This window comes from Rousettus aegyptiacus, unplaced genomic scaffold (assembly GCF_014176215.1).
Source record: "Rousettus aegyptiacus isolate mRouAeg1 unplaced genomic scaffold, mRouAeg1.p scaffold_m13_p_3, whole genome shotgun sequence".
NCBI lineage: Eukaryota > Metazoa > Chordata > Mammalia > Chiroptera > Pteropodidae > Rousettus > Rousettus aegyptiacus.
In genome coordinates, this window is record NW_023416306.1 from 18,333,398 (window position 1) to 18,356,606 (window position 23,209).

A 23,209-nucleotide genomic window follows, 5' to 3' on the forward strand; every position below is an offset into this window, starting at 1 on the left:
TTCATGGCATGAGACTACAGAAGGGTGGATAATCAGAGGATGGCAAAGTTCTAAAAAATGTAATTCAAATTAGCCAGTTGTAAGTTTTCTAAGTAAGAAGTTAATGAAGGAAGTCCCTGAGAAAGCCCACATGGCCACACCATGAATACTCACTCACAATTGGATTAACTCAGATTTTCAGAGAGAATGTAGACAAGGAAACATATAACCAGGAACTGTTCTATCAGCAAGAATCATGCCTGAAGCCAAACCCCACATCATGTTACACATAATCAATAAAGGCGATTTTCCAATACTTACATATAGAGTAAGGAGGAGTTGGGCCCACTCCTTAGGGTGAACGGTATCCTACTGGTGGATGGATGGTCAAGAGAAGTTTAGGCTCCCCGACCCCTACTTTACTTTTGTACTGTTGGCTTGTAAGGGGATATTTCAAAGCAAGGGAAAAGCTAAATGCTCTACATCAGTTAGTCTTCCGACCTGGATGAAGCACATTCTAGCAGGTTCGTACAATTTGCAAATGAGATGGATAAACTGCTGCAGGTGATCTTGATGAAGAAGAGAAAAGTGAGAAGACGGGGGATGAACAAAGAACATGGAACTTCATACAAGGGAAATAGACTTCGTAAAGCATAGATGATGATAACTTGAAGTAAACCCCAGGCAAGGTCTTCGAGAGGGGGCCCTGTGTCTACCTGGTAGAAGAAGCAGCAGTTCCCAGCAGTCAGCATGGATGCTGTGAGCAGTTTAGTTCTCTTTTCTTATTGCACAGTCACTAATCAGTCAGGGAAGCAGGGCAGGCATAATGTATTTTGACTTTGGCCCACACTTAACAATGCGTTAAAATGGGAAAATGAGGGCCGTGTGTGAGCCTGGAAACTGGTAGAATGACTATGCAAAGTGTGCTTATTAATGAGTCCATGTCAAATCCAGGAGTACGCAGGACATGGGTCATTGTCAACAGTCATCTTCGGTTCCACATTTTAACCAATCAATAATTAAAAATAAAGGATGAAACTATAGAGGAAGAAATATAGAGAAGGTATTGATGACCAAAGTTCGGGGAAATGCTGGGTAGATTGGATGAAGCAAGCAGTGCAGGAAACACTGGCTTCTTTTCACCTTCTCCGATCTGTTTCCTTCAAAACAAACAAACAAATAAAAAACAAACAAAAAATACCTAGTGAACTTAGTACACAAAAATAGCATCTCAATGTTTTAATTTGTATTTTTATTACTTGTAAAAGAGCAGTCGATCAAAGGTTTATCAATCATCTATATTCATATTTTATGTGTGATTTACCTTTTTTATAGAATTGGTTCTTTTCCCCATTGAGGTATTTGTCTTTTCTTTATTAATTTGTAATACTCACTATATGTTAACCCCTTGCTTCTTCATTATTCTAAATATTTTGGCCAGTTTCCTATTTGCTCTTTAAACTCAATAGTTTTGGTATACAGAATTATGTGCTTTTCTATATGGTCAGATCTCTTGTTCTCTTACCTCAAGGTTTCTTGCTTTAATATGTTTGCTTAGAAAATTCTTACCTGCTGTCTATGGCCACACTACCCTGAACATGCCCGATCCCATCTAATCTCAGAAGCAGGGTCAGGCCTGGTTAGTATTTGGATGGGAGACCACCTAGGGGGACCAGGTACTGTAGGCTTAAAAAATAAAAAAAAAAGGAAAAAGAAAAAGAAAATTCTTACCTGCTTTAATGTTAGATAAATATTCACTTACATTTTGTTCTAATCCTTTTAGGTTTCAATTTAAATCTTTAATCTACCTGGATTTTATCTTGGTATATAGTATAAGCTCTAGTGATCAAAATTACTCTAAATTATTAAGCAATTTTCTCTACACTAGTTGTGAATAATGTTATTATTTCCTCAATGATGTGAAACAGTACTGAAGCAATAATTAACAATAGTTAACATTTGCTCATTGCTTACTCTGTGCTAGACACTTTTAACATGTCTTAACTGATTTATTTCTCACAATAACTCAAAAGTGGATACTATTATTATCATTCTCGTGTTATTATGTCATCCTGCAGTGAGATTACCGAGGCTGAATAATTTGCCCAAAGTTACTTAATTAGGGAGTGGTGGTGACCCGATACAGACTTGGACAACCTAACTCCAGTATTCAAGCTTTGAAATTATTTGATATACTTGGGTTTGTTTCTAGGCTTTCTATTTCGTTCCAACGTATTCACCCTTATGCTGACACTGTACTGTTTTAATGTGTAGTAATTCAAATCACGCTCCTATATTCTTTCGTTTCTATTTTCCACAGCTCCTCCTTCCATTTTATTATATGGCTTCTTAAAATGTCAAGGCATTTTTCTTCTGAATACTAAAAGTAGCCAAATATATAAGCCAGTTTTTTTCCAGAAAGTCTCTTGGCAACACTTTCTTAGGTAAAGGGATTTACAGGTGTGTTTCGTGGCTGCTTTTGCTGGTGCCAGCTACCCCGGAGAGCCCCCTAGTAGGACCACACCACTCTTAACCTGGTTGTAGAGATCCGAGCATTGACAATGACAGAAAGATTGTAAGGCTATGCTGTCCAGTATGGTAGCCACTAGCCACACGTGGCTACTAGGCATTTGATATGTGCAGTTGAAATTGGGCGCTTGAAATAGTATGACTGAGAAACAAAATTTTAATTTTAATTAATTTAGATTTAAATAGCCATTTTTTTCAGGTAGCAGCTACCTTATTCGATGGTGCAGATCAGATGACGAAAAAGTTAAGTAGCTTGAACTGTTCTTGAATGTGCCTCAGTCACTGCCAGAGAAACAAGTCATCTGTTTGGAGGGTCTCACATCCAGGGGCTACTATTTTTCTTTCCGCTCCCCCTTTACAGTAACAAACCTTTGCTTTTGCTGTTTTCACCTCTTCCAAGGCTGTGCTGGGTTTCCCCGGGGGCAGACTAAGCACGTACTTGGGACGTTGGTAAAAGGAGAGTACAGATAAATGAAAGAATTTGATATTCCAACAGTGACAACCACAGCAAATTATTTGCACTTCCTTACATTTATTCCGTGGCTCGGTGGAATAAATGTAAATTTTACTTTTAATTTTATACGTAGTCAACACTCAAGATCTTTTCACTATCTGGTGGCACCATTGCATACAGACCTTTGCTCTTCCAAAGAGGAGCTTGAGCTACTACAGCCCCGAGGCCCCATCGTCGTCAGCCTGTGCTGGAGAGGTCTGGGCTTGCACCACTGACTTCTGGGGTGAGGGAATGTGTGGTCCACTCTGCTGCAGGCAGAGCTGGATTTAGTCTGCCCTGGGAAAGCGTGTCTCTGTGGTCAAAGCTAAGGCTCTGGGGCCAGCGAGTTTGGGTTTGGATCCTGGCTCTGTCATTAACTAGCTGGTGACCATGGGCAAGTTGCTTAACCATTCCACGCCTCAGTTCCTTATCTGTGAAGGGAGAATAGTAATAATAGTGTTTGGTGTACTGCTACATAGTAAGTGCTAAATAAGCATTTGCAGATTAAAATGACACCATCAGTTTAGAACATGATGCTCTGATTCAGTCGCTTAGCCTAACTGTGCAACTCAAATGTGGGTATTTTTTCCAGTTTATACCCAGGGGTCTCTGGGAGCTGGCATGTGATGCACCCTAAGTAGAAGATAAATATGTCTTTCAAAGAGCTTGTACATCATTTTTTTTTCTTTTATCTTCATGACAACCTACTGAGCTGAGCAGGGAGGTGCCACCCTCATTGACATATAGGGAAAATGACAGATGACTCTATCCAACAAAGGATGTGTTTGCTGTACTTGACTAGTGGAGCTAGCTGTCATTGTGGTAGCAAAAATCCAAATAGTGTCAGATGGACTTCTTCCTCGGTGCAAAGGGAAACTGCCCATAAAAGTCTATCAAGTGTAATTGACTTGGGAGAGGACCAGCGAAAGCAACACAGTATGCTGCATTCGTATGCTGTTCAAGATCAGCTTTTTCATCCCTTGTATCTTGAATGTGTCCTGGTCTTATACTTCCTTTTTAGAAATACCATGAAACTGTGTCTTCCTGAGGCCCTACATCCTCAGGACCAACTCAGGGCGCAGGAGGCTCTCTGTACATTCTCGGGCTGGTTTGTTAAATGTGGCCAACCTCTGAGTTAAAACGCCGTGTACCCCCTGAGAGGGCCGTGATTTCATGTGCTACAAGTTCAGTGTGTGATTTTGTCCTGCAGGTTCATCGCTCACGCTGCAGCAGATGGTGGGCGCTGGACTGGTCTCCATGGCTGTTGTGATTGTTCTCACATTCCTCTCTTTCTTAGCAGTGTGGTATGTGAGACTGTTATTTTTGAGAAATGAGTGGAATGGAGGGAGGATGGGACTGGAGGCCTGAAGAACAGCTGGGATAGAGGAGGGTCAAGGAATGTGGGTGGAATTTGTCCTGGGCCCAGCAGACGCTCGGCAGGCAAAGGGCATGAGTAATTCTGCATCTCAGGGTGGAGGGGGGTGGGAGGTCCACCTGCCCCAGAAGAGCAGGATCGATGATGGCTGCTGCCCTGTTCACACACGGAGTGGTGGCTGAGCTCCCATGCTGCTTCCCATACGTATGTGTGGGCTGCTCATAGGGATGCATCCTGGGAAAATCAAAGTATGTCAATGGGCCCTCTTTTCCTTCTCCATGTCTAGATTGCAGATGAGCGCTACGTGGGGAGAAAGCACTGCCGTTGGGACAGATGTTATGACAGCTCCTCAGGTGCCTGCACAGAGGCCCATGTGGCGTCTATCCAGATGTATGTGGGGGCCTGCAAACTTTCTCCATCCCCAGCTTGGTCCCATTTCTGGATCCAAGATGGTGACTATCACTATGGAATTCTCCAAAAGGTGGAAACTCAGGAATTGCTGACATCTTTCCTGCTACACAACCAGTTTTATGTCTATGAGCTTGAGACCCTCGATATACAACATAATATTGACCACAGGCTACAGATTACATGGGCTGAGCCCGTGTTTTCCTCTGAGTGATGCCCAAGAGTCAGCTCCTCTAGGCATTGATCGCTGAGAGTCTATACATCTTCTTAAATAGCATCTCTGTTAATTAATTCAGAGTCTATTTTTTTATAATAAGCAGTGAGATGGGCTTAAATTTGGACTAACATAAAAATACAAGATTAAAAAAATAAATTTGGGCTAAAATTTGATTTTATGAAAGAGGTCATTGGAAAGAATAAAGGACATTGATGTAGGCAAACTTGTCAAACACTTTTACTGTAATTAATTGACATCTAATTAGAAAGTATGCTAGCCTGACCACTCCGATAAGTTTTCTGTAATGTCTGATACAGTTCCATTTGTCTTATATGTACTCAAAAGTCATAAGTCTTCATTCCAGTAAAAATATTCTGTGAATTTAGACAGTTCTTCTCTTGCATATGAATGTTTATAGCAGTCTTGTTAACATTTTTTTTTATTATTATTACTGAGGGTCTCATAAAAATGCTCTGTGCTTACCTTTAGATTCAGTGACCGACCATGTAGTAACGATGGGTTGAAACAATATCAAGCCCATGTCCAGAGTCCCTGTGCTTACAGGAAAGGAGGACAATGTAGGTGACATGATCATCCCTTTTATCTACACATTAGATGTAAACAGTCCTGAATCTACTGTCGATATGCTGAATTTACAGATGGAGTGTAATAGATTTGACTTTCAAGCCTGAATGAGTATTCTTTAACTTTCTTCCCTAACCATTATCAGGCAGTATGAGGAATAATTGTCCTTTATCCTTTGTCCTTTGCAACTTAGACTACCACATAGGATGAGCACTTAGACCCCTTCCTGCTCTCATCTCAGGTGAATTACACAGTAGAGCTCTCAATAGGCTAATACAAATAGCTTTCTACTTTTCATCTTTATGTGCAATTCAAACTCATACTATTTTCACAGCTCTTGAATTAAACTTGGAATTATTACAAATTTCTATGATTAGTATAGAATAGGGTCTCTGATGAGTAAAGATTTTCCTCAAACTCTCTTCCATCCAAAGAGAAAATCTGAGCCTCTCTCGCTTATTTTTTTTTTTCATTCTGTAAACACCTTATGTTTCTATAGCTGCCCCCTCCATTTCTAGCTCTAGAATTAACTGCCAAGGAAGCTACTGTTGTCCACATGGGAACTTAGCATAATTGTCATAGAAAAGAAGAAATCTCATTTGCTTACTATCAAAGTTTCTGGTTAAAATCACTGACTAAATATTAAGCAAAAATATGGACTTCAAAACTCCCTCTGAATGTTCCAAATTATAATGCCAGGTTGCTCATTGTTAATCCCTAACAGAAGCAGCTGCTGAGCATTTGCAAACAGGATGTGCCATTTTCCTGTGGTTCTTTGCTAATAGTTTCCTCATAAACAGGAAGATAGCTTTAAGTTTTCCAAATTCACCTAGTAGCTTCACCACATTACTGTCCTTTTTTTTTACCCCCAAGCAGATTCCTGGTTAAGGTGCAGGGCATCTCAGGAGACTGAGAGTGGGTCTTCCTGGGAGAGTGTGAGGTCCTTCTGTGGAAGAACTGGTCAGGTGGCACCCAGAGTTAGATTTTGAGTGGTGGTAAATAAAGCCAAACCCCTAAGGTGGGGACAGAGGAAAGTAGGGTCTTCTCTACTAGCTGTCCTGGGGACGGTGTGTTGAGGTGAGCACCAAGATCCAGTCTCGGCTGGCTTCCAGGCTAGGAAACAAAATCGGGGGGGGTTGCCCAGATACGGAGCAGAGGAGCAGATTGTTTCCTGGCTTATCTGTGTGTGTGTGTGTGTGTGTGTGTGTGTGCGCGCGCGCGCACGCACATGCGCACATACACAATTTTTATTTATCTCCACCATACTTTTTGTTTAGGTGCATTCTTTCATTCCGTCTTCATGGCAGTTCTGTGTGGGGAGAGATTACTGTTTCCCTCATTTTAGGAAGGAGAAATGGGTTCAGAAGGCTCCATGGCTTGACTTGGGCCAAGTCTTCTAACTGCAAGTCTAGTCCTCATTCCTGGGATTTGATAGGCCTTCAGCTCATCTTCGGACAGCGCTTTTGTTTCTTGGGGGAGTCAGGCCTTTACATACCAAACTACATCTCTGTATTTCTATATCTATATCATCTATATCTGTATCTATATATAGATATTTAACCAGCACCTTTACTATTATAGCACATATGTCTTTTTACGCCTATCTTTTCACTATAAGGTGCTCTCCCACCTCCACCCCATCGCACCTAGAAGGAGCCAAACAGATGGAGGTTAATTAAGGGAAATAAGTAACAGTCCACCTATGATTCAAGACCTGAACTTGCAGTTGGCCACTGGAAATAAGACCAGAGGGGAAGTAGTTATCTTGGAAATCCACATTAGCTCGGCATAAAATTAATATTTAAATTAATTTTAAAGAAAGTAAATAAGAATTTTCAATACTCCTTTTTTATGGCTCGTCTCACCTTCTGATTTTCTAAACCTTCTGTTTTTCCATTCTATTCATCTAAGAGAAAACCAGTAGTAGTATTAGGGACTCTAATAATGCTTCAAGGACCTTTTGCCTACCCCGGCCATTGTTAATTAAATAGGTAGTGCCTGATTTTGAAGAGGACAGATGTGGCTTTTTCTGTGCCCAAGTTTGTGGGCAGGTGATACAGTGAAGGAAATCAATTAAAAAAGAGATGTATGCTCATTGTTTCAAAGGCAGAGGGCGGGGTGGGAGAGAGAATGAATAAATCCTTTGATGGTGGTGGTGGAGTGTGCGTGTGTGTGTGTGTGTGTGTGTGTGTGTGTGTGCACGTCCAAGTGTACACATAGCCATACTTTTTTGGCACACTTTTTTTTTAAACTTAAATGACATCAAACTATCTATGTAGTTTTGTAACATGTTTCTTTCATTTATCATCATATCTTGAACACATTTTCCTGTTAATCATGATTGCATTGAAAATTTGTACCATAATTTATTTAATCAGTACTCTATTGTGCATTTAGAGTGTTTCCAGATGTTTACTATTCTTACACAAATCTGTATAATTATATACAGTTATCACTTAGGCTTAATTTCTAAAACTGAAATTCCTTTCATTTTTAGAACGAAAACCACTATATTCATTTCATATTTCCTACATTTTGTCAGATGTATCTTATAGGAAGTTTATAGCAGTTCATACTCTCACCAGCAGAAGGCCACAACACCATTGGACATTGTTGATACCTTTAACCTTTATTAATTTGGTAGGTGAAAAATGATGTTTCAGTGTTTTAATTGCATTTTTCTTGACTATTTTGCATGTGGATTGGGCATTTGTTATTCTGTCTTGGTGAATTGCCTTTTTTCTCAGTACTTGGCTTGTCTTTTATTGACTTGAAAAAGCTCTTTGTATCAGTAATTTTCTTAGCTGTCATATATTTTGTAAACAAATTTTCTAGTTTATCATTTCCCTTGATCTTGTTTGTGTCATACATTGGCACACAAAAACTTTAAATCTATATAGTCAATGCTATTAATCTTTTTCCTTATGTATTCTGCCTTTGGTGCCATACTTAGAAGAACATATAATCTCAATGTAATATAATTCATCAGTTTTAAAAAAGAGTTAAATATTTAATCCATCTTACATTTATTTTAGCATATGGGTGAGGTTGGAGAAGATATTTTTATTATTGCTAAATCATTTAACCAGTTGTCCTATTAATATTCATTGACTGTTATTTTTTCCCTGAGTGATTTGAATCAAATACTGAATCATATACTAACGTCTATTTATGAACTTTCTCTTTTCTATTGATCTATTTCTGTGCCAGTATCACCTGCTGTAACTGTAAAATAGGTTTTTTTTATACCAAGTAAAAATAAGTTACCATTTTTTCAGTTAATTCTCAGAGTGTTCTCAGCTTTCATATATTTATTCATGTATACATATTTATTATACATAAACTAAAAAGTCATTTGGCCAAGTTCCCCCCAAAATCTTAATATTTTTCTTGAGAATGTGTTAAATAAAGAGTGCTCCTATCCCAAAACATGATATATGTCTCCATTTACTTTTGTGTCTGTCTGTCTAGAGTATTCTAGTTTTCGAGTTACAAGGTAGTTCATGCTTACTTTTTGTTGTGTGTATAGATATTTTATATTTTGATATATTCTGTTTTATATTTCGTTATCTGGATTCACTACCTCAGCTCCTGCCCCTGAAAATGCACTCCACAGCTTCTTACTGCTAACATGATTGGGGTTTTCTTGCCCAAGGAGTCTGCCTTTGTGGGGGGAGTGGGGGGGGGGGAAATCACATCATGATGGCTCCTCCAGCACAGTTATTTTCCAGAGCATCGACGTGACCCAGTAAACTCCTCCACCCTTGCCATGCCAAAAGGAGATTGCCCCGCAGATAGCTGCAGCCACAGACTGGTTTTCTTGCCCATTAGACACTTTGTCTTATAGAAGTGTGACTTGCTTCAGTGTGGTTCCCACTTTTTTGTCCTGCTGTCGGCCTGACAGCCTCAGCTCCTTGACCCTTAGGTTTCTTATCCTTGGAATCAGATACCAGGCCACTGTGTCTGCTGAAGCTTTAGGGGACGCAAGTCAAATTCCCTGTGTGGCAGTCCCTTTGAAGGTCCTTTTTCCGGGATTGCACTGAGGAAGATCCCTTTACCCCTACCACTGTGGGTGGGGGGTGGGAGTGGGGGAGAAAATGCTCATCACACCAACAGCTTTCTCCAGAGGACGTCTTTCTTTTGACCATCGCAATTTAAACCATTTTATATCCTGAGTATTGAACTAAGGGTAACAAGACCCTTTGGAAATCCTCATTTTAGAATATGGAAGTACTTGCAACCTAGTATTTTCTTCTCGGTTTTTTGAAACTTTGGTCAAAACAAAACGAGTCCAATTAGAGGTCAAAGGATATGAAATATAGTTCACAGAAAAAGAAATATAAATGGCTCTTAAACATTAGAAAAGCTGCTCAAGGTCGCTTTTAAGAAAAATGCAAATTAGCGAGAGATATCCTTTTCACCTGTAAATTTGGGAGAAATCCGTAAGTTTAATCTCTTTTTTTGAGGTTGTGGAGAAACAGCTACTTGAACACTGTTAGTGAGAGTACAGAATGGTACAACACCTGTGCCGTTGTCTAGATGCCTTTGTTCAAACCAGCAATCCCACTTCTGGGACATTTCACGTGTGCTCACCTGCACAAGTTCAAAATGACTCAGAAACAGGGTTATGCATTATGACATAGTTTATAACACCAAAAGCTTAGAAACAGCTCAAATCCTCTCAGGAGGAAACTGGTGAAATGAACTATGATGCTTTCATGTACACAGTGGAATGCCCACAGTCATAAAGAAGGAACGAGGAAGAGATTTAGGCACTGATATGGAGAGCTCTCTAAGATGTACTGTTTTAGTGAGAAAGCAGGGTGGAGAATCATGCTCATGTGATGCTATCTTTTGTGTAAGAAATAGGGAGAATGAAAATATCTATTCAATGTTACATAAAGAAATACTGGGGAAAATTACAATGGATTAATGAAAATGATTATAAATGGAGCAAGGTGGATGCATTACATTCCCATGACCAACTTTAGGGCTCGTTTCTGCTTCCGGTGAATTAGTTCAGTTGATGGATTGTGTCATCCTCCTGTGTGGGTCCCTGTTCCACCTGCACTGACCCACCTGTGGTGCTCAGTCCCTTTTCATGATTTCCACTCAAAATCTTACTGCAGACTTGGGCATTTAGATCATGTGAACGGAGGGTATATTCATTTCCTATTGGTACTGTAACAAATTGCCACAAACTTTGTAGCCTACAACCACACACATTTATTATTTTACAATTCTGAAAGTCAGAAGTCTGTCGCGACTCTCTTGGGCAAAAGTCCAGGTATTGGCAGAGCTGTGTTCCTTCTGGAAGCTCAGCTGTGGGAATCTATTTCTTTGCCTCTTCCAGCTTCTCGAGGCTGTTTACATTCCTTAGGTGTGGCCTTTCTCCCATCTTCAAAGATAACAGCGCGGCATCTTCAAATCTCTCCCTGACTGACTCCTGCGACTTTGCTCCTTTCACTTTTCAGGATCCTTGTGATTACATGTGGCATACTTGGAAAATCCAGGATGACCACCCTATCTCAAGATTCTTAACTTAATCACACCTACGAAATGTGATTTTGCCATGGAAAGTAACCTGTTCTCAGGCGCTGGGATTGGTGTGTAGACATCTTTGGTGACCATTGTTCTACCTGCTATTATATTTTATCCCTATGCATACCAGTTATCCCTGCTTCTCTTCTCTTCCCATCCATTCCCATCTTTATTCGTTATCAAATCCCTTAAATTCCTGAAGTACAGGACAATTTAGCCGATTGATTATTTTGTTAATCTATGCCCTAAACATCCACATTTACTCAAATAGTTTACCAAAGTGTTTTTTTAAAACAAAAATAGTTTCCTCTTTAAGAATTCTGCTGTTAGCTGTTAAATTTTATATTTTTGATTTTACTTCGGAAAATTTCCCAATAGTTCCGATTACTGAGGGCATTCTTCCTGTTGAAAAGTGTCAATTCAGATTTCTTAAAAAAAAATTTTGTGAATCTTTGGCCATGTGATTTTGGGGGACAGCTAGGAATTAGAAGGTAAAATATTTGCAAGAGAACTATAGCAAAGACTGTGCTCATAGACATGTATTAATTTTCTATTGTCGTGTAAGAGAAATTGACACAAACTTAGTGACTGAAAACTGAATATTTATTAAGCCCCCATTTCTACAGGTCAGGAATCTAGGTTAAGTTTAGTTGGATTCTCTGCTCAGAGGATCACAAGTTTGCACTAGAGGTGTTGGCCAGGTTGCCTTTTATCTAGAGGCTCGACTGGGAAAAATTTCTCTTCCATGCTTATTCAGATTGTTGGAAGAATTCATGTCCATGTGGTTGTATGGCCGAGGGTCCCAACTTTTTGCTGGCTTTCAGCTGGAGGCTGTCCTCAGGTTCAACGAATTTGGAACCTTAATTATATCTGCAAAATCCTTCACCTTTGTCATAGTCTATCGGTTAGAAGAGCGTCACACTCAGGTGGAAAGGTTTATACAGGCTCCGAACACCAGGGGGCAGGGATTGTGAGGGCCTCCTTAGAACTGTGCCTGCCACGAGTTACTACACGATAAACTCAATGATAATCTTTAAACTCCACCACAATATTTCCTGGGTCCTTCTGACAGGGCTATCTGACTTTATAGCAAAAGCCAAGGGCATAATTCTATTCTTTCCAGGGAGAGGTGCCAAGGCTGCCAGAGGAGTGGAAATGGCCAATGGCCCAGAGATTTTAGGAAGGCAGTCGGGCCTATCAGGCTTTCTCACCTTTGACTGAATGTATCCACTTAAGTGAGTCACAGAGACTTGGGGAAGTAAAAGGTACCATTTCTGTGTGTCCATGGGCCTGTGTCCCCTCTCTCAGCCTTTGGTTCAGCAGGATTCAGGATGTGTGCACTTGGCCTGCAAAAGTCTATCTCTGCCAAACTTAAGAGAACCTAGTGTATTTTGTCCTATAGTCCCGGGGAGTGACCATCCTGAGTCTTAGTGGGCTAGACAGGGTAAAGCAACACTGACCAGATTCAAGACTTCCAGAAGGTGGTGAGGGCTCCAGGGATCAGAGCTGGATAGCACAAAGGTCCCCAGGACTCTCCCTAGCCAAGAACTTGGCAGTAGCTGTGTACAGTAGATTGTGGCTGGGGCTAAGGGGAAAGTTTCTATAGCTCTGAGCCGAATGCCATGACTCCCTTTGTCCAAGGTGCCATCCAGTGAAGAGCGAACCCAAGAAACTGGAAGAGGGCTCCGTTCCAAGAGCCATAAAAAACTCAGGTTGTCTTGGGATGATCGCCGCGGCTTGGGATCTCACAGAGATGAATGCCAGATGACTCCAGGGTTTACAGGGGCTTTGCTGTGCTGGTGATGATCAGGGACAGCCAGGAGGCTCTTCACTGTGATGCCTTCTAGCTAAGAAAAAGGCAGTGCCCAGGAAAGGGGAATTGTTATCACGGAGCCTAGGAAGGGGCAGTGGCTAGGCAGAACGAGGCAGTGTCCTGGTCCTGGCCAGAGAATATAAATGTCCGCACTGTGTGTAGCCCTGTAAGGGAGGTGGTGCATGGGGTGGTCAGGCTTGAAGACTCCAGCCTGTCTCTTGCTTGCTGCCAAAAGGCACAGGCAGCTGAGTTTGACTACCTGCGTTCATGAACATTCTTGCCGGTTTCTTGTGGAAACTTAATACGTAGCCATCCAATCTGAATACCAGTCTGAGTTTGTTGCATCTAAAACAGTTCACTGGGTTAGACGGAGATGAAAGGAACTCCACAAAAGCTAAAGGACCAGCCCCCCTACTGACTTCACGAGACTGTATTTCTCAGTCTCCAGCGGTAACACATCTCTTGTGTCAGCCACTTTCCTCCATTTTCCCTCATTTCTGCAGCCATCCCTCTGGCTTCCTCTCCCTCAACCTGCAGGCCGCCACCACAGACCCCTGTGGACCTCTGCGGAGAGGCCGCTCATGGGATTGGAGCCGGCTGCAGCGCTGAAACCCACACTGACGGCACCGCCAGGAGAGCCTGCGAGTCTTAGCGAGAGCCAAGCACAGAAGTACCATGGCTTGTCGCTGGTCCTGGCCGAAGAAGGAGAGACCCACTTCTGGAGGGAAGGAGGCAGTCCACCTTCCTGGGGGGACACACACTGCCTAACAGCCTTGAGGCGTCGACTGTGTGCGCTGGAGGCTGAGTATATGCCTTGGAAGGCTGCCCACGTTCCTCAGAGACAGAATTGTGTTTACACATGGCCTGGGACTGTGGTCTATGCTGAGCATACTGCTCACGTAGCTTTCTAAGTTTGACAAGCCAGGCCATCGGCCTCAGCCTCTGTCTGCAAGTGAGTTGCCACCTGACCCCTTATTACCCACCCAGCTTTTGTCAGCTTGGTCATCGGGGTCATTGCCCTTAATCTCTGGAACGTCATCAATTTCCCAAGAGCATATGGTTCTTACCACCTCTAGTCTGCTGCTATGCATTAGCCTGCATTTTGGGAAATTCTGATAAAGTTTCCCAACTGACTTACCTTTTTGCTATATGACTTCTACTTTGCATAATTGCTTGCTTGGTCAACTATCACACTACATTCTGGTAAACTGAAAGGAAAATAACTTGTTTAAACTGAGTAACAGGAAAAAGAACCTATTTTGAGCAGATACTTTCTAAGTGAAATGAGAGCCTGAGACCCTAGTCCAAAAGAGAAGATGCCCAGCTATACTGAACTTTCAAGTGTTTCGACCGAGAAGCTCCAGAATTCTCTGATCTCAGTGAATTCCCATCCAATTAAGAGGTGGCATCTCAGGAACCCAGTTCTGAGGGTGATGATAGGTCACTAGAGTCATTTATATTTATTTTTATAAGCTTTATAGTGAATGATTATGGTGAAATGAAAGCTTTTTTTAAAGCCATCCATAACACAAAGGGATGGGATTTGATGCACATTTTTAAAAAATCATAGTTAACGTTAGTCTCAGTTATATTATATTTTAGAAATGCTCCACACTCAAAACATATGCCACACACTCTAAGTCCAAAGAGTGTTGATTGTTATTTTAAAAATTATTTTCAGGTAAAATCTTGCTGAATCACCAGTTAGTTTGTTTGTTTTTTAAGTGACTAGTTTCCTGAATGTCATCGTTGAGGTAGTTTGGAATTACTCTGGGTCCACCCCTGAGCCCATCTTTAGAGCCTGTCTGTCATTTGGGGAAGTGCATTATTAGCAGTCCTCTCTAAATATAAAGCATTGGTGGCAATTTCAAATTAGTGGGGATGACGGATTATTAGCAAAGTATGGAAATAACTGTAAACTTGTTTGCAATAAATATGGTCAACAAAGAGGTAATGGACCTACTACATAAAAATCTAACATATCATAACGAAAAGCCGCAAGATCCTCTTGCAAGGGGGAGAAAAGCATCAGACAGTTCACAAGTCTGCTGATATTTTTTTCTGGAAGTCATACCTGTATTTTAATTTTCTCACACCAGCAAAAATGAAGCAACCAGTGTTCTCCACGAGAACATCAGAGTAGGAAGCCAGATGGACGTCAGACGGCTGATCAAAATGTTCACTATCAAAAGGCTAGGAGTGACTTTCATCCTGGCTCACACGGCATGTATCTTGAACCTTTCTACTCTCCGTTAATATTTTTTCTTTTCTCGTCAAATCCTATTCTTCTCTCATTGACGGTTTCCAATTGATCGTTTCTCTCCGAGTCATATTTCTTAAACCCAAGGGAGAGCTTGATGTATGCCCTCTATTTTGAGTGTTTCCAGGAAGCTTCTCAATACCGTTTCAGAAGAATGAGACCAGAAGGGTTAAGCTCAGCCCCATCTGTTGTTAATGTGATATTCGTTATGCGTGAATGGAATGCTTGCTGGACTGATGTCATTTGTTTTCATTTGGACCCCAAATTTGCCCTGTGATTGAGAAATCAGTCCAGCCTTCATTTCGCAACACCCAGTAAATAGCTTACAGAAGAGCACCATCAGTGATGGGGTTTCTACACCGCACAGTGGTTCAGAATGACAAGCAGAACAGAGAGCAGGAGTGCGGGAGGCTCCTCAGCTGGATTTGAGCTGGATGTTGAAGGATAAGTAGAGTTTTGTCAGACAGAGAACACTAGGAGGGTAATTTCGGTAATGGAGGAGGGGGGCGTGAAAATGTGAAAAGAGGCATGGAATTTCAAAAAGAGAGACATTAAAGAGCACAATAGAGGGACAGAGAGGAAGGTCCAATGTAAAGGAGACATTACCAAAGTAAAAATGAAGGAATCAGTGGTGGGCATTAAAAGGTACAGGAAGTAGGCCTGGGAAGATTTGCTTATTAAGCGTTTCAAAATAACATTTAGAAAAAAGAGAACATCTGCTAGACAAATTGTGACTCTAATGAGAACTTTTTTTCTGAAACATACTATATTTTCATCTAAATTATGTTTCTCCTTCTAAGTAGTTACTTTGAAAGGCTGAACACTGACTTCAGTGATGGCTATGAGTGTTAAAAAACATCTTTAGAAATCCCTTTTGGGAACAACCTTCAGAATATATTTATGAGCTATGACAGGACATCAATTAGTCTTATTACCACAGTTTTTTTCTGTTTCTGCCTATGTATGGTGAAAACATTATACATGCATGTAAAATACATATCATTAAAACTTTGCCAGTTGGACTTTTCTTTTGTAAACTGGAGCATGTGACAAATGGCTTTTTTCTATTTCCAAAAATCAGACACAATCTGAGAAGGATTTCACTTGTGGACTAAGAATACCAAAAAACCGTGCTGCAGGCTCTGATGGCAATCTTCAAAGAGAGATTGCAACAATATTTTGAGCAGCCCAGGATTGGAGTCAGTGTTGGCCTCTGTAGGTGACATAGGGACCATGTTTCATATTATATGCAACCTGGGGAAATTTTGTCATCATGGTTCATCAAGTTGTTAAATGAAGTTTATGGTCCACAGTGGTCTCCAATGTAGCTACCCATGATTAGAGCTCCTCCCTAAATCACCCATGGAGACCCAGGAGAGGGAAGGAGACTTCCTAATGCCGTCGAAGGCTAAGACAGACAGCCTAAAGGCAGAATCTGAGGATGACTGGACTGCTGTTCATGGCAGACTCTGACTTTGTTTCACAAAGATGAAGCTTTTCTGTAAAGGGAGAAAAGGCCTTTCCCATGACCTGAACCAGGAAATAGCTGATTCCACCTGGGCACAGGCAGAACTGCCCCCTCCACAACCACATTCATGGGCGATGTTGTGGATCCAAGAAGAACGCAAATGCAAAGCAGTATACCGGGAAGGTGCACACTACAAGCATGCAGGCGTGATTCTCAAGAAACTGCCCAAGGTGTGTGTGTGTGTGTGTGTGTGCATGCGTGCACATGCATGTTACACATGTGCACATGTGTTGTGTGTGCATGCACATGTATTTGTTGTGTGTGTATGTGTGTGTGTGAATGAAGGGCACTGAGAGGATTCCTGTAGGAGTGAGTGATAAAAACTGACATCGGTCCCACCTCCTTCCTTCATCTTCAGAGTATGGGGGAACGAGTCAGTTGGGACGAGAAAAACTTTATCAGCTGAGGAACCTATACTTTTTTACCTGGGAGGAGAAACGATTTATTCTTGGTAACAACACGGCTCTTTACATCAGAGTAGCATCAGGCTGTCACTTGTATTTCACGTGTATCTCCACATTTGTCCTTTGTCTTTCACCTTTATCTATAGGACTTTTTTTGTTTTCGTCATTGGAAAGTGTTATTACATTGTCGAGATTATTGATCTCTTGTCTGTGATCTCTGGTTTCCGTGACGTGTTCAGAAGGGCTTTCTATCCAAGATTATACAAATATATTTGTCCGGTCTTTCTTCTAGTTCTTACGTAATTTTAGTTTTTACTTTAAAACATTTGTTGTATTGGGAATTTATTTTGTGTAATAAACGAAACAAGAAACCACATTTTATTTAAAACATTTCACATCAACCTGCATTTTCCTTTCATCCTATTCATCACAGATATAATGACACAATTATTTATGTTATTATCTTTTCCCAATCACTATTGATTTGAAATATTGCCTTTTTAATCAGACAATTGGAATAATTTTTAAAATGCTCCCTCCTACAAATATCATGCTGGGATTTTGATCAGAAATAGGACGGTTTTCTAGATTATTTTGGAAGATTATTTAAGTTTACACTCTACTAAATTTTTTTGTCCACTCCTAGGATATGCCTTTTCACTTAGTCACATATTACTTTATATTTCTTGGTTTTTGTTTTTTCATATAATTCAAATTTATTTGTATAATTTTATGTTTTTATACTTTTACAAATGGATTGATTTTGAATTATATTTGTAATACATCATAGGACTCTTCATTTTGAGTATTAATATTATACCATGGAAACATTTTGAACTCTTTTTTACTCTTTTACTTTTCAATAATTTTCTGCTGAATCTTAGACTTTCTATTATCTGCAAATAATGATAATTCTTTCTTCTTTATTCCAATATTTAATCATCTCATTTTGTTCTCTTATCTAATTGCAATGTTTATCACATAAAAGTGATGCCATGATAAAAATTATAAGTGCTAAGCATGATATTGGCTTTTGGTTTAAGATGCATTTCAATATTAAGACAATTATTCACCTAACCACATTTAACAAAGAGCATTTATCGAGAATGGAAACTAAATTTTGTGAACTGTTTTGTTGATATCTACCATAGGATCGTATGCTTTCTCCCTCTTTGATCAACATTAATATAGATTTCTTAATATTTAGCCACCTTTACATTCTTGGAACACGCAGTCATAGTGTTCCAAACATGACTATCTTGTATTGCTATTTAAATCTGCTGCTGTATTCTATTTGCTAATACTTTACTTAGAAGGCTTTAAAAATCAATTTTAATGTCTCTCGTTTTCTCTTGTGCATTTCCTAGGTAAAAAAGCAGTATGTTGGTATTCGTCAATTGTCAAGAATTCCTTCTTTCTCTGACCTAGAACACTTTAAATAATGTACAAATACTCCATCTCTTTCCATCTAGTTTTCCTATCATGTTAGCATGGGATTGTGAAGTTTTGCTTCTAAACACTGCCCAAATCTGATAGGAAACAATGACAGAGAAGAAACGGTGTGCTTGGTAGGGCAATATCTCTTGCAACATGTCATCTTAGCAAGCAATGATGGGTTCATGGGCTCCCAGAGGGGAGTGTTTTTGTTCTTCCAGCTGCTTGCCCATGACCCCAGAACTCATACTGGTGGGAACCTTTGGAATTTCCTCCACTTAGGACTTGTAACACTGCACTATGATCATAAACTAGAGGTTGGTGTTAGGTCATAGGATTCACTCAATTTGTTCCAAATGGCATTATATCTGATTGCATTCTTCAGAGTGTTTAGTATAATGCAGCTTTCATAACTACAGCATATTTAAAGTACTTTCCCTTATTTTCAGTTCTTTTTCATTTCTGTCTCTGTTGGTAAAGGGTTTAGGGGTTAACATTCACTTCTGCCATTATTTTCCTTATAAGTTCTCACAGATTGTTTCACTTCAGAAAAGTCCATAAGTAAATAATTTAAAAAATCATTTAGGAAAATAAATGACTGTAGAAAGCCTAGACAATTTTGAAGAGGAAAAGATTTTCCTTACTAGATATTAAGCTGTATGATAAACCTGCAGTAAATAAATTGGTACTGGCACTGAAAGAGACATATCAATTATATGAAAATCCAAAAGCATATCCAGGCCAAACACTGCTGTCAGTATTTCCTCGTAGGCCTGAAATTTGGCCCCAGTATGTAGGGTCATGGAGGCTAAATGAAAAACTCAGATTAAGTGCAAGACCCTGGAATCGTGCTATAGTTATTGCTGGTCAGTGATATCCCTTCCCTCTAGTTCCTAGCAGAAACCAATGCAAATTCTGAAGGAAAGCATCTTCGATTTAGATCCTTAGGTCCCTCCTTAATTATTATTAACTATAATTCAAAGATCACCAAACGTTCAGGGGAACAAGTTACTATGACCAAGAGTTAGCCGAATCTATAATTATCATGTAGAGATTCTAGTGACTTCAGATACTAGAATTATTAGACATAGAATATAAAATAACTACGCATGGAATATTTATAGAAATAAAGATGGGAATTTAAAAATGAGTAATCAGATTATTCACTGTGACTGGGAAGATTTAAAAATAACCAAATTTAGACATCTCCTAGATGTATTTTTAAGTAAAAAATCAAATTGATAATAGCATATCTAGTATACTAAATTTTATGTAAGAAAAAGAGAAAAATAAGAACACATATATATTTTTGCATGCATAAAGTCACGCTGGAAGCATATACAAGAAACTAATTGGACTAATTACCTCTAAGGGGGTGGATGGACATAAAGAAGGAACTTCTCAATTTATACTTTTTAACATCATTTTGATTTTTGAATCATGTGGATTTATTGTCTGCTTGAAAAATAAAATTGAAAAAGAATTAGAATTTTTAGAGACAAAACACATAACTATTTTTTAAAACATCCTTTTTCAGTGGATGAGTTACACAGAATCTTAAATACATTGAAGAGAGAATTAGCAAACCAGGAAGACGGATTTAAAGAAATTACCCAGATGAAGCACAGACAGAAAAGGATATGTAGAATATAAAAGAGGGTTTGAGATATGGAGGATAGAATGTGAAAGGCTGAAATCATGTAATCAGAATGTCAGAAGAGAGAATAAGAAGAATGGAGGAGAGGCAATATTTGAAAACATTGAGATTAAGGTGTTTATAAAGTCCTAGGTATGCCTCTACTAGCATATGAATGAGATTTTTAAATGAAGTAATGATGGAGGTCCTTGTATTCAGGAATGTAAAAAAAAAAAAAAAGAAGAAGAAGAAGCCATAAATTGTTGGAATATGGGGCGGAAAGAAAGGTTGTGAAAATGGAACCGAAATAATGAATGTCCCAGAGGGCAGTACCTGGTGGCATTGAAGATGGGAATATGTGAGGTTCCAACGAGTTCTTATCATGGGAATAATGGCCACAGCAGAGAGCAAGAAGAAAGAAGCATGACCCAATATGCTGATGGGAGACGATTATGTCTCCAAGGGAATCTGGAGAGTTTAAAAATAAACCAATAGTGTGTACTCTGTTTACTCACTATATTTGCAGCTTTTCAGTGGGGATAGGGCATGTAAGAGTAAACGAGAGAGAGGAGCACTACTTCAGAAGGAGAGTGGTCCCAGCTGAGGGAACAGAATCAAGAATTGAGATTCAGAAGAATGCGTCTCTAAATAAAACCACGTATCTTTTATAAATGCCGAAACATTTTAACTATTTTTATATGAGTCTTATATATCAGATAATGACAGGTAGGGACATTTCTCTGCGTCTCGTAGGCAGTTTATAAACAGAACATAGTTAGAGGCATGATTACCAACTGTTGAATGGTTACCCTGTGCTATGCACTTAGTAAACAACCTATGTCGTAGGTATCTACTTATCATCATCATAATTATCATCCCTATTTTAAAGATGATGAAACTGAGTTATAGTGTGGTTAAGTCATTATTCAAGTTCACCTACCAGGACCTAGCAGAGTTATTTCTAACCCAGCAATTCATACTCTAAATCTTGAGCTTGGCAATTTTTTGTCTATATAAAGTTACATAAATGCAGAAATTCATCTCGTTATTAGAGAATTCTGTAGATGATGAACTCAACTTCCTGTTCTCTAGGTAAGAGGAGGTCACGAAGAGACTGACTTCTGGGAATAAAAATCAAACACTAGTAAATATTTTTTTTTGCTTCTTACATTTCAGGGAGACACCCTGGTGTTCTATCTTTCAAATTTTAACATGATTCATTTTGTTTCCTGGTATATATATTTTCAGTTTTGCAAACTTTGATTTTAGGGTATGTGCGAATATGTGTTTGCTCTAGGTGCTTGCATGTCAATATGTAGTACAGTTAATTTTTAAATGCCTCTTAGCAGCTGGTTTTAATAGTATTCCAGCTACTGGGAGAGCTGACAAAGAAATGAGTTAGCCTCCTAGGAAACTACTAAATGAATGACTTCTTTCTTACTTTTAGTAATTAAGTTCTCACATTCAACTCCATATCTGAAGTAGCTTCTCTTTCATTTCCTGTGATATTTAAACTTATTTTTTTTCCCTGCACAGTAGCAAAAGCAGCCCATTATGCAAACACGCCTGCTGATTCTTGCCCACGTTAGACACACCCTGAAAAACACCCCAAATCCAGGTATCAATAGCATTTTCTTTGAAGGCTATCCTAAGTAAACCAGCTTACAGAGAACGCACTCTGTCACATGAAGGCATCTTGGTCGTCTGTCTCTAATATTTCTTCACACTAGGCTCACATGTCCCAGTTTCAGAAAACAGGGTTATATTGTCAGCTGATTCAGAAGCTCCAGATCAGTGGTTCGCAACCTCTGCTGCACACCAGATTCTGGGAAGCTTTAAAAAATACCGATGCCCAGGTCTCATATGACTCAATTAGTCTAGAGGGTGATCTGGGCATTGAGATATTTTTTAAAGCTTCTTAGGAAATTTCAACATGCAACCAAGTTTGGAAACCATTGCCCTGGGGCTCTAAGGCTGCTGGTTTAGCCATTCTCCTGTTTGGACCAGAATAAAAGGGGACAGGCAAAAATGCTAGGTAAAACCACTATTACTACCTTGGTTATCAGGAAGCAGAGGCCCTGTGATGCCTCCGAATCCAGTCCCTTCCATCTGTCTCCTCCTTCAGTGTCTGTCCTCAGGATCCTACTCGACAGAGACAAAATTAAATTCATCGTTTTCACCAATGGGGAAGATACAGTCGATTTTATTTATTCTTTCAATATAGTGTTTAATGTTGAATCGAGGTTACAGCAAACCTTGATGGCAGCATATGTATGTGGAGCCTGCAACTAAGTAACAGCATTTTATGAGAATCACATTATTTTAGTTCTTTTGGGAAGAAGTTTACAGATGTTTATAGCGCTTTGGTATCCTCAGTTGTCAGTCTCAGTCAGACTCCTTCATTTTGGGCCACGAATGTGTAAATCTTCGCTGGGCTCTAAAATATTTTCCTTTTTCCTTCTTCCCACTCAATCCATCATACCACCTTCTTCCATCCTCTCACTGCCAAATTCTTCAAGAGCATAGTCTATACTTCTCACTCAGTCCCAAACATCGCTAAATCCAGCTTCCATCTCTATTATATCTCCACGGAAACTGTACTCACAAAAGTGATCAATGGTTTTTGGACCCATATCCAAATCCAATAGCTTCTCACTTTGCATTTTGTTTCACTTGTAGTTATTTACCACTTGGCATAAGAATGGATACATAGATCAGAGAAACACATTGGGTCCAGAAATAACCTTGGGTGCATGCGTAATTAATATAGAACAAAGGTGGACTTTAAATTAAAAGGGGAAAAGAATCCATCTTTTTAATTAGTAGTGCTGGCTACACATCAGGAAGATAATGAAGTTGGACCTCCTCCTGATACATCACATATGAAAATAGAGCAGATGGATTAAAGATTTAAATGTGAAAAAAGAAGAAAATTTAGGAGAGTATATGCATAAATTTGGATAAGGGGAGAATTCTTAAGCAAATCAGAAAACCTAGAATTGATGAA

General features: G+C 39.6%; 1 protein-coding gene across 4 annotated transcripts in view; it reads left to right on the forward strand.

The window, feature by feature from the left end:
* SUSD1 (sushi domain containing 1) overlaps positions 1–9,020 on the forward strand; it is a 109,561-nt gene extending 100,541 nt beyond the window's left edge. For all 4 annotated transcript variants that reach the window (XM_016126351.2, XM_016126352.2, XM_036239047.1 and 1 more), the window contains 2 exons: positions 4,212–4,305; positions 4,663–9,020. In XM_016126351.2, coding sequence (XP_015981837.2) covers positions 4,212–4,305; position 4,663 — 95 coding nt within the window. In that variant the 3' untranslated portion in view covers positions 4,664–9,020. The remainder of the gene's footprint in view (positions 1–4,211; positions 4,306–4,662) is intronic.
* The last annotated feature ends 14,189 nt before the right edge of the window (positions 9,021–23,209 follow it).